Below are 13,203 nucleotides of genomic sequence, written 5' to 3' on the forward strand. Positions count from 1 at the left end.
TATAATTCCGTTATTCACTAACTCAATTTAAGTCGATAAGTATATGGTTAACACGAAATTTATGTATATTTGGCCAGGTTGATATGACACATCAGAACATCACAATGAAACTATTGAACGAATCAGAATCATAGGGGTATCAATCATAGTACACAAAAAGTGTAAACAAAACGAATATAATAATCTTATAATTGAAATTAGTACATTGGTGTATGTTACTCATGTCGGCAAACATGAGTAGTACGTAACACTAATCAGAAGAGGGAAGCCTAGGAGCAGAAGGTTGTGAAGATCGAATTGAAGAGAATAGGAATGTAAATGGAGAGTCAAAGCAGTGAAGAAATGATGAGTATTGAGATTGTCAAATGTATTAGTTAATGTATAGTTCTTCTATTTTACCAAGATAATCTGTAATTTTTTTTATCGTTTACTACAGTACGACTGATTTTCCGGACTTTCACTTAAAGTACCCAACCACCGAGACTATGGTTATCAAATGAACCTCAACCAAGTAGATTACATCCACTTACATAGACTAATTCTACATTTTAGTTTGATCACTCTATAGCTATCCTTCAACTGGTACTGTCCATCAAAGTAAGGGATTAAATGATAAACTATTTACAAAAGTGTAAAAACATTAAAATTTGAAATAGATCAATCTAAACTTATCTATAGTTTACATTCAAATTCATACAACAATAGAGGTAGGAGATTCAATAAAATAAAAACTTCAACGACTCAATACGAAAAACAGAAGAAGAGAATCTTACAAGAACGATAACGTTTATACACAATACTTTGAGCTCTAAGCATTAATTGAATATGTAGACGATTTGGACCACGTGATAATTTACTACGATTACATAGAAATTGATAAGCTTTGGTTAATGATTGAAATTTCTCCTAAGAAAAGAACAACAACGAAAAGTGAAGAAAATTGAGATGATTAATGTTAATATTCACACGACATAATTTACATTTCATAAATTATAGGCTTTATTGTAACGAGGTATTGTAACTTGGACCGATGCATATATTTGCCTGTTCCTACGTTGTAGCTGACTGACTGACTGAGGCGATGTACATACGTACCGAGTTCTATATTGCGACTGACTCAATGTATTATAAAGTTGACAAAAACAAACTTGGTATGAGTAAATTCAGTCGGTCAGTCACAACGTAGAACTTCGTACGTACGTACATCACTTCGAGTTGTCATACCACATTAACACAGTTGTCCATTCAAATCCCATAGTGGTACAAGTAGTAAGAGTATAAGTATTATGTGAAATATAAGGGTTTGAAGATGTTATTGAAGGAGTATAATTCAGTGGAAGACATTTCGAAAAGAGAAAAAAGGATAGAGACATGAAGAACTCAGAAGATTAGAATTTGACAGAACACAAAGAGTGGATGCACCTACGCCATTGCAAACGATTTTGAGCCATGTCATTCAAGGTCTCTAACCATCGATTGCTATCATCTCGCGAATCCCAACCAGGTAGTCTACACCTACCAACATGGCTCAGTCCACTTGTCACTGACTTCATGGATTTGTGCATTAACTACTAATAATCATCATTTCCCTCTAATAAAATTCATGTTCGTTTACATTAAACAATTTTTTTAAGAAATAAAACTACCTGACAATGAAACACATTCACTACTGATGAATTAGAATTACTTACTCGACCATTTGGATTCTTATCTGGATGATATTTCATTGACATCTGATAATAAGCTCGTCGAATAAATGACTCTTCATTTGACCTACATTATTTGTGTATGCGCGTGTGTGTGTGTATGTGTGTGAAAACGAACAAAATGAATTAATCAGAATTGACACTTGAAAATAAAACCCAAGTAATTTGAGCAAGAAAACAAAAGAATGATATGAGTTGACATTGGTCAAATACTATTTGAGTTAAAAACAGACACTATTTTTTTTGAAGGGACACTTCACCGAAGACTTAAATGTTTCGTTTTGATTTGAGATTCTTCAACAATATGAGCATACAAGAGTACATATAGGATTGAATGCATTTTGAATCGAGTCAGTTATGGTTTAAACTATAGTTAGTTAACTTGTAATACTGAAACAATTAGACAATCTAATAGTTTTGCAACTAATAAAGTCCCGACTTTTTTCACACCAAAGTTAATTGAATTTAATTATAAGATTGTTTAAGTGGTCAAGTTCACCAGCAACAAGTCATAAGTTATACATGGTATGATGCACATTGTGAGACTTAAATGTCACACGGTTCAATCACATGTGATGTAGTGCGTATGGATTAAATTATCCAGTCAGCCAATAATAAGAAACACGGAACCTGGAAATGGTATTAAACGATTCAAGCACTCAAACCTTATCAGGATAGCGAATTGAACTGTGCCATCAAAACTTATTTTGAACTATGTTACCGGACTTATACAACCACTGATTAGAGTTATTACAATGACAGCAACCCAGTAGTTTGTACATGTCTAAACATCTCAGTTTCACATCGATTGATCCGATATCATGGACTGAGAGTTACTAGCTTTCTTCCAACTCACTACTACACTAACTATAATTGCGCGACAAGGCAGACAATGGATTGATATATGTAATGTATGAACGAACCACCCCAGACAACGAATATCTAAGACCATATTGTTATCTTTACGTATCAACTTATATCTCACTTCACTTAGTGGTCTCGAAAATAATCGTTTAGTGCTTCGAAGTCATCTATGATCAAATACTAGTAGTCTAAAAGTATCAATTTTTTGAGGACATGTTTCACTGTCATAAAGTAGAACAGAACGAGCTGCTACAAACTATCCTTCTCCTTTGGTTCGACTGATAGATGCTTAGATCACAGGGGAAGCAAGTTATCAAGAACTAAGAAGTGGAATAGTATTCCATCATCTTGTAATCTTCGATTTCAGTTGATATCAGTTCAAAACTATACTTAAATTAAATTAAACATTTAAAATCTCATCCCCGACTGATTATCAACAGAATCGTAACATCCTTCATTATGTAGAAGTGAACGTGGATCAAGCAAACATTTGAAAAAAAGGAGTTATTTAATGTACTTACGAATTTAACAGAGTTGGATCTAATCCAAGTTCACCTAATGCTTCTTCATAAGACATATTCACTGGTTTCTTTTGTAATTCATCACGCCATGTTTTCAATATATCACGTAATAATGCTACCTAAAATTTTAAAAAATGATAAAAAGAAGTCTAAAGAATAAAATTAAACATAAGGAAAAGTGTGGTAAATTGGAAAAGTTCAGAAAAGCTACATACATGTTCTTGCAAAAGCACGCATGATGAAATCATGCATACAAATGCGGACATTGTCCTAGTGGGCGGCCTATGCTCCTCCACGAGGGATAACAAGAGTAAGTAAGTAATTCAAGGAGATCATCACCATTTCTCTACCGGTGTCACTTCCGATACGTATAAATACGAAAGAGATGCAAAAGTTATTATTCCATGTTTAAGAATTTCAACTTTGCATATAATATTTATCGATTCTCTTTGCCCAGTAGTTTAGTCAAGAGTTTCTTGAAGAATATACATAAGTAAATAGATCGGATTCCAAAACAAAATATGAATTCAATACAAATATGTGATTCATTTTAATCAAAACATTGGAAGACTACAAGCCCCACTAAACATAATTTGAATACCTCTCTTCTTGTTTGGGAAAGATTGCGACCAAAGCATTAAACATCACCGTTCTATCACAATTGGACATGCAGTAGACAGAAACAAATAATTTAGGATACGTTATGGTACACTCACTACTTTTCTTTAAGGAGTTCGTTCTTGTCTCCTAAATATGACAGAAACCATAAGGGTACTAGTTAACAATTTAAGTCCTTATATTCATGGAAGATCTGTGACATTCTTATCTTTCCTTTGACCGAATTGACCTTGAAAAACTATTGTACTTATTAGCAAAGATGGATAGTGACTAGCAGTAGAATCCAGTTTGACGCACGTTTCGTCCTACGCAGGACTCGTCACTAGCTGGATGTACCTGCATCTCAGACTTGTTGATGTTCACTCTGGGACTCGAACCCAGTACCTTTCGCTTCAAACGCCATCGCGTTATCCACTCGGCCACTGAGTCCTGATAGCCACTTGCTTGTGCGATGGGGTGAAGTTTAAATTCATTTAGTATTGCTTGTTTAAATCTTCCGATTGATGTGTTAGGACTGCAACTAATCAGTCTCTTCACCCCATCGCACAAGCAAGTGGCTATAAGGACTCAGTGACCGAGTGCATAACGCGATGGCGTTCCAGTCCCAGAGTGAACATCAACAAGTCTGAGATGCAGGTACATCCAGCTGACAAGTCCCAAATAGGACGAAACGCGCATCTTGGATTCCACTGCTAGTCACTATCCATATTTGCTTACAATGCTTGTGAATTAAGGCTATATCGAAGCAATACATACAGTATGCACATATGCCAATAGAGACTGACCAGTTGCAGTCCTAACACATCGATGGGAAGATCCAAACAAACAATACTAAATGAATTTATTGTACTTATAATTTTTTTCCATGCTCATCTAATTTAAAATACCAATTTTTCCAAAGAATAACAAAGTGATATTTCCACACACGTTTTATCGTTGTTACTATGCCAGAGAAGTCCTACTCACTACCTTCTCGTGGCACCGATGTTGTTTACCAAATTGAGAGGACGAAAAGCGAAAGTCATAGATATTGGTGCAAAAAGGCACCAGATACATATGCGCATCACAAATCTCATTCGATTTGTATGAGGGCTATGATACTAACCAGGTGCCCAAATCGAAGCAGATGGTTTCCTTAGGGGACAACACTCGGAGCATTTGATCTAAAGGTCTGATCTACAAGGCAGTGGAGCATCGTAAGGAGATGCAGTCCCATGGTAGCCGGTGATCAACGATTGATTGATTCACCATTTGTTCCCTCAGGATCGTGGAGCTCATGTACACCATTGGTTTGGAATCAGGGTTTTCCAACTCTCCTAGGTGAACTGCCCGTGTCCATCAACCCGGTTATAGCGCCGGACATTCGCTTTTCGTCCTGCCAATTTGGTAATAATCAGTAATGCCACGAGAAGGTAGAGTAGGACTTCCTTAGCAGAGGTTATATACACGTGGCCATGTGAGAGCATTTCGAGAGGGAGAGTGAACTCTCTTTCACTCTCGGCTGTATCAGGGCATTTGGGCGCTCATAAATATATATATATACCAATATTATTGTTCATTGTAGCTTGACGATTATCTAACTGAAAACAATCATGTACGGTAATATCCATATATGTCATAGACAATTAGTACATACAACAAAGCAAAAGGTACATCAGAAGAAAAAAAATAAAGCAACAAATAAGTAGTAAATTGTAAATTTACCGGATCACGTATTGGCCAATTAGGAAATCGTTGTAGATCACATAAATGACGTAAATAATAATTATGACAAAATAATTCATTTTCTAATTGTGGATAAATTATAATTGGCATACCAATAAATCGATATATAGCACGTATATTGCTATGTAAACGTGGTGTAAAATCAGCTAAATGTGATGTAATTCGACTAATCATATAACGTCTATATTATAAGAATATGTAATAAACAAATGAATAAATGATTAGAGATAATGAATTTGAAATCAACAAATAAGTGAATCATACTATACTAGATAATAAATTAATGTAACCAGAGTAGATTCAAGGTGCCATGGTATGGTCGAGAGAGAGGGAGAGTCAGATCTCCCTCTTGAAATACTCTCACATAGCCACGCGTATATAGCTTCTGTCAGGGAAATCCTACTCACTGCCGTCTCGCGCCAATACTGTTGTTTACGAAATTGTGAGGATGAAAAGCGAATATCCAGCGCTTTAACCGGGTTGGTGGATATGGAAGATCCATCTATAGGAGTTGGAAAACCCTGATTCCAAACCAATCGTGCACATAGGCTGGCTCCAGTATCCTGAGAGAACAAATGGCGTATGAACTTGTTATTGGTCACCGGCTACCAAGGGACTGCATCTCCTTACGATGCTCCACTGTCTTGTGGATCAGACCTTTAGGTCAAAGGCTCCGAGTGTTGTCCCCTAAGAAAACCACTGTTTCAGTTTGGGCACTCAGGCAGTATCACAGCTTTTACACAAATCAAATGAGATTTGTATGGCATATATGTATCTAGTGCCCGTTTGTACCAGTATTTATATGTTTAAAAAAGGTTCAAGGTGAGAATAAACCGCTTTTAAACATAAAAATTAGGGTTTGAATATTCATTTACCTAAAGGCTTTAACAACACACCTTAGTATACGACCCTGTGTACTCTTATGCAACTCTAAAAAGGCTATTTTAACATCTAACCTTTAAACTGACTGATTACATATCAGTAATGACCAATGTCCTACTTGTCTAGTGCTAGTCTACTATTGTTGAAATTCTACCAATCAGGATGTGATATAATTGTTAGTTTAAGTGACACAAAATCATATGAGTAGCATTTTGACGTTATATGCCTGATTAGAATATACAGGAAACAATGTACTAACAAGCTTAGGAGCAATAGAGTTCATTCTTAGATTCCAGGTACGCTTTGATGATGGGTAACAACTAGTACAACATTTAAGTTGGACTTTTAAAAAGTCAACTACCTATAATCACCCGTAGCACAAATAACAAACCTGTTATACAAGAAAGACATAAGCCCAACATTGAACTCAATAGATCAATGAATCAACTAAGAAATTGTTGAAAATAATCAACGATATTTGAAAAAAATAGAATGTAATTGATTAATGGTCTATAATATTGACGAAATGAATATTGGTATGCATGGATTGTGGAGATTGTAGTATTTTCAGAGTTGAGACGATCTACGCTAGACCAATGAATTTGGATCGGAGTCGAGTGTGAGGCAGTGATTCATCATAGGCAATAAATGAATGATTGCGGGAGATCATGGATTTATTAAAGTTAGACATTAACACCGTCAAATGCCGGCTCAATAGTCCTTGGTTTGGTCTCCACATACAAGACCGTGGATGTGTACTCCTGAGGAGTACCAAGCTAGGACAAAACAGCCGTCCAATGCTTCCAGGATTTCATTGGTAGTTTAACTTAGATAACTCGTGAACTCAACTGTGCAAATAAGTTACATGATATAAGCACAATGTAGAAATTATACGTTTACAGCACTCATTTACCCATGATTACTGAATTAGCATTGAGTAACTTATTTGTAAGAATAGTATTTTGTCCTATTATTATTACTAAGAAATCGTTGTTTAATTATGTACACACTGTATAGATTGCCTCGATAAGGTCTCTCATGTCGGAATGCCGAATGCATAAAGACAATTCCACAAAGATCCATATATGTAAATAAAGATTGGTCAGGATTCAGTCTCGATTATTGAAAATATAACAATATAAACGACGACGAATAAATATATTAATCATCGAACAGGATAGCAGCTAATTGGATACAGTACCTTAATGGATAATACACCAACTTCTATGTTCGAGTCTAAATGTAAACAATCATAACAGGGGAGTGTATATTCAACTTAAAGTTACTTAAGTGTGTGTAAAAATCAACCAAGTAATTGCTTAATCAAACAGTTTAAGATGTTCATCTATATATATATATATATATATAACAAGGCAACAAATAAAACACTAGACATAACAATAACAAAACAGAAAGCTTACCGCATTTCTGAATTCCATATTGCTTCAGGTGAATCAAAATCACCAAGAAAAATCTCTGCAAATTTCTCTGGTGGATGATTTTCTAAGTAAGCAATCATAGCATCAGGTAACATATTACCCAGAATTGATCGTGATGTTAAATCAATTCCTGATGAACCAGTGAACTAAAATGATTTAAGAATAATAAAGTTACGGAAAAGTGGAATTAACTACACAATTTAGTGAAAATAAAATGAATTGGACGACACTGTGGAGCTACTGTCAGGGAAGTCCAACTCCCTATTTTTATGTAGCAGGCAGATATTTTTATGAAAATAAAGAGTAAAGTGAATGGATTCCATCTACAACAGTTGAAAAATTTTGATTTCAAACCAACAAAGAACATAGATTCCTAAATCCGGAGGCGACTTTTGGTGCACGAAACCACAGCAGTCAGCTACAACGTAGGACCAAGTTGCCAAAGCAGTCAAGTTGAATTATTGATTTCTAAAAGTATACACTACAAAATATCAATTTTTACAGTTTTCTCCGCATTACGATTCTTATATGATCTAAATTTTCTAGTTCTGAACTCTTATAGAAGTTCAAGTTAGTCATCGTTTGATGGCGTAAAAGTAGGATAAATCAGCTGTTCAGTACTTTATCAAGATAAAACGTACAAGCACATAAAGTAACTATGTAACCATTATTCTTTGTATGAATCATATATGCAATTTAGTAATGGAAAATTATTTAGAATATCCTTTTATATTTCATAATTATTTAACAGTAAAGTTTGTGATTCATAACATTGTCCAATCTGGAATTAATCAGTCAAGTGTGTATGTCTATCCAAGTATTGATTTTTACATGTATAAACAATTTGTTAACAAGTGCCAAATGGAACGAAACACAAATTTTGGATGATACAGTTTTATTTATGCATTTATTTAAACACATAAATATTGGTGCAAGGGGGCACCAGATATATATGCACCACACAAAACAATGAAAATGGGAAAAGAAAGGGGTAAGATACATATTAAAAAAAGTAATGGTGAGGGGAACTGAAATGTACAAACGAAGGAACTCTCTCAGTTAAGGAGGGTATAACCACTATTTATAAAGAAAGTAAAAGAAGGTTGCAGCAGGATCGCCACTGGCTTCTATTCTGAGCCATATCTGATAACGTCTCTAGCCACTGTATTGCACCATCTCTCGGACCCCAACCAGGGAGTCATGAAGGACCAACAGAGGCCAGTCCCTTGAAGCTTTCTTTCATACCACGACACCATGTCATACACTGACCTCCTCTCCGCTTTTTCCAACCAGTCCCAGAGTCGGCAAATAATGCACGACGTGGAATTCTCTGGGACGACATTCGTAGAACATGTCCAAGCCACTGCAGTCGGTGTTACAAGATGGTGAAACCAATTGAATTATCGTCTCTGCGCCCGAACACACAATGCCCAACCTCTGCATTACTAACGTGGTGTTGCCACTGAATGTCACCAATCCTTTGGAGATAACGATGATCGAACACAGAGAGAAGTCTAACATCCTCAAATCGGAGAGGCCAGGTTTCACAAGCATAGGGTTAGTTATTACTAATTAATAAATGAACACAGAGCTTCATTCAAAAGGCCCATATAATACAAACATACTGAATAGATTCAATCTTCAATTTTGTTCATCAAACAGAAAATAGACTGGGGATAATCTCAACGTCTTCAAGGCATCCAAGTGTATTATGATCAATAATTACAGTTCCATGTTTATCTATTTAGTTACTCAATTGAAGATATCTTTGAATAGTTTCTATTAACTAATTATTTAGAGGCACATATTTTGCTGTGTTGTAATTTCATTTCCATCATGACTAACTGTGTTACACTTGACACTTGCGTAGCATGATGGTATGGTCCTATCGTAGTAGAAAACTTTACGATTTTCTTGTAGACCAGTAAAACGATAGAGAACAAAACACGGCCTCCATAATGGACTACGATAGTGCAAATAATAATTCCCACTTCATTTTATTTGATTGTCAGGTGCAACGTCAGAATTGTAAAGCAGAAAGTTTATCTTCAACCCAGAAACTATATAAACACATAGTTCTTTGTATGAAGGTTCGTTCAAATGTTATACAAATTGGGTATCGAGTATGTAGAAGATATTATAAGTAAAAATTGTGTTTGAAAAATCCTCGAGACTAAAGAAAGATTCATTGTGTTTAAGTATTACATAACGAGTCATGATTTTCATCTGTGCCGTTGTTCAGAATGTTGTACGTTAAATGAGGTTCAAAGCTACAAATCAATGATTACTAGTTAGATCCACCTACACTAGTGGGTGGTATTACTGCTTCTAAGAAAATCTAATGTAACTCATTTATCAACTACAGCTTTATATACTAAGATTTTTGTGATGTGGTCTACTTATATCTATATAAGTAGTATATGGTGTTGGTCAGACATAGAATGTATTTTGGCAGAAGACCGATGAGCAAAGAACTAAAATGAAGCGCAATCGTTTTGAAAATGCATGAGCAATGGAATTAGGGAAGAAACAGTGAGGATTGAAACAATTGGTTGTTAATTTTCAAATTGACTGTTCATTGTTTGGTTATCAGAATTTACCGAGATAGTCTGTAATGTTTGCTTAAATACATTCGATTGTCCCCAACTAGTGTTCTGTTCACTACATTTTGACCAGACTTTGTGTGTATGAGTGTCTTATTGTGATACAACAAGAACCGACTATTAGAACCTATGACCGACCTGCTAATTGTATGTTAACAGTCAGAAAATTTCTATGCTAATTATATTGGTGTGAAAAAAAAAGAGGAAAATCTCAACATCTACTAATATCATCCTGAAATAGAAACAAATCGACAATCTATATACATATAGACATATACATACACTTAGTACCAACACACAATATACTACTTAATTACAAATGAATAATGTTGATATATTCAATGTTAAATCATATGATACATTACACAATAAGAAGTGTTCTTCTAAAAAGTAAACAAAACTTGTGAATCGGTTGAAATAACAAAATAATAGTCTGATTGATTAAGATGCATAATGAGAGAAAATTAATATACTGAATCTTGGACAATCTATGTTGATGACTACTTGAACTCAGTAGCGTAATGGATAATACGTTGTATTTGAAGTGATAGATTTTGAGTCAATGAATGAAGGTGCATCGAGTAGATGAGTCCCAAAGAGAAGGAAATGTGCGTTTCAGATTTCTCTGATTATTCAAATATGAGTCTTAAAACAAACATATCTTGCCAAGAACTGGCTTTTTACCTACAGATGCATGTTGTTTCGTAGGAGTAAGTCAATTTGTAAGTGATCCACAATCATCAGAAGAAAGAGAAAGGAGGAGTGAACAGCCTTGTCCTAAAAAGGATTCTCAATTGGAATGCGCCTGTGATCTGCCCTTCATGCACCGTTTTGCAGTATAGTCCGTAGTATAAATTCTGGATGATGTTGATGATTTTTTTCAGGTACACCATAGTGTCGAAGAGGTTTCCATAATGTTCCTCAATCCACGCTGTCGAATACTTTCTCATAGTTAAAAAAGTTGATGTATAGTGACCAGTTCTATTCAACTGATTATACAACAGTGATCGGTGGCGTCTCGATGTGGTCTACTCACGACTAATTCTTATGAAATCCTGTCTGTTGATCTCGAAGTTGGGAGTCTACTGTGTCTTTCATCCGGTTCAGCAACAATCTGTTAAAAGCCTTTCCTGGTATCGTTGGTAGTGTGATGTCTCTGTAGTTCCCATAATTACTAAGATCTTTCTTTGGTATCTCGATGAGGCATTCTTCCCAGTCTGTCGGTACTTGTTCTTCCTCCCAAATTTTTCTGAATAGAAGGTGAAGCATTTGCATTAACTTCTATGTTTGAATTCAGTTCTTCAGCTGGTTATGTTGTTTGGTCCTACTGATTTCCCGCTCTTGATTTATCTGATGGTCATGCTGATTTCTTTAATTGTTAGTGAGGTGACTTCGATATATATATCACTTGAACAGAAACTTGAAGATAAAACCAAATCAATACAACAATATACAAAGAAACAGTACAACTTACTTCATCTAGACGTAATGCTTGTAATAAGTGAACATCTTTTAAAAACTTTGCAATTGGTAATACATTACTACCAGTATATAATAATATGAAATAAAATATTCCAGTTAAATAAAGTCGTGGTAACAAAGGATTTTGATCCATAACAGCATGTAGAAGTGAGACAACACGTTCAACCAATGGTGGATCGAAGGTTAGTAGTAACTAAATATAGTAATTAAATAAAATAATAATCATAGTAATAATGAACTAGAACAGTAGATTAGTTGTTACACTTTGTTATTATAACAAAACCATTGAAATACTAGGCCAGAGAGCATCAGTTCCTTTAAGATGTCAGGTATACCTTATTGACGGATGTCAACCAGTATGAAATATAAGTTAAGATTTCCCTACTGATTAACTCCAACCACCTAGCACCTTAGCAAAGTGCCTACAAAGTTGAGTCATTTAGGCTAGTAGAGATATTACAACCTGACCGATACAATTCGACCTGAACAAAGAATTAAGTAAACATGACATTGGACACTAATCAGAGATCAATAAGTGATAAACATCTCAGTTCTACAATAAGTTATTTGCGGGCTCGACATGCTTAGTGGTGACGTTTCAGAGTGTCAGATTGAGTGACTTGGGTTCGACTCCTACAGAGAGCACATCACTCCCCCCCACGATCCCATGTACCACTTACCGACGAACGCCAACTACTACCGAATTTAGGCTCATGGTTTTCTATCAACTAACTTCAGCCACTTTACTAACTGGAAAAGAGCTACTTTGTTCTAGTTTGAAACTTTCAGTGACTAGTATGAAAAATCGACTTCTAAGCATAGAATCAAATGCTTGAACAACTTGGATTCCAATTCAATAGCTAAAAAGAATAGAGTAGAAGTAAACTGGAAAATTGAAGCTAAGAGCAGTAATAAGGACGATGACAGGATATTAGTTTGGAAAGTTACTTAAGGACTGAAAGATGTGAGTTGTCCAGATGCAATCACGTGGTATATATCGCAATTTACCGACCTAAAGTAAAATGGATAGAAAGACAATCATAGTGTAATGCATATCCATTGGCATTTAACAGTTTTAATGTTATTTCATACTGTTTATCATTCCAGCCTATTTGTTCTTTTTAAATTATATTTTATTCGTCCTGCTAAATGGTCATCGCTTTCTGGAGCGTAGTCGATTAATCTGAGATATCAAGTGACATGTTGTTCAATGACTGAATAAACTATATGAGGAAGAGACGTCTTTATGAAGAAATGTATTTCATCCTGGGTTCGAATCTCGCGAAAGCAGGATGTTGGATACGCACTGCTGAGGAGTTCCATAATAGGACGAAACGGCCGTCCAGTGCTTCCAGGTTTTCCA

At 35.3% G+C, this 13,203-nt stretch overlaps 1 protein-coding gene across 1 annotated transcript in view; it reads right to left on the reverse strand.

The window, feature by feature from the left end:
* Nucleotides 1-13,203, reverse strand: part of Smp_175760 (endosomal trafficking protein, putative) — a gene marked incomplete at both ends in the record, with an annotated part of 113,533 nt that overhangs the window by 34,888 nt on the left and 65,442 nt on the right. The window contains 6 exons of the mRNA XM_018791632.1: nucleotides 774-906; nucleotides 1,692-1,773; nucleotides 3,092-3,210; nucleotides 5,414-5,615; nucleotides 7,738-7,885; nucleotides 11,829-12,033. Coding sequence (XP_018647306.1) covers nucleotides 774-906; nucleotides 1,692-1,773; nucleotides 3,092-3,210; nucleotides 5,414-5,615; nucleotides 7,738-7,885; nucleotides 11,829-12,033 — 889 coding nt within the window. The remainder of the gene's footprint in view (nucleotides 1-773; nucleotides 907-1,691; nucleotides 1,774-3,091; nucleotides 3,211-5,413; nucleotides 5,616-7,737; nucleotides 7,886-11,828; nucleotides 12,034-13,203) is intronic.

Source organism: Schistosoma mansoni (assembly GCF_000237925.1).
Source record: "Schistosoma mansoni, WGS project CABG00000000 data, supercontig 0226, strain Puerto Rico, whole genome shotgun sequence".
In the NCBI taxonomy this organism is placed as follows: domain Eukaryota; kingdom Metazoa; phylum Platyhelminthes; class Trematoda; order Strigeidida; family Schistosomatidae; genus Schistosoma; species Schistosoma mansoni.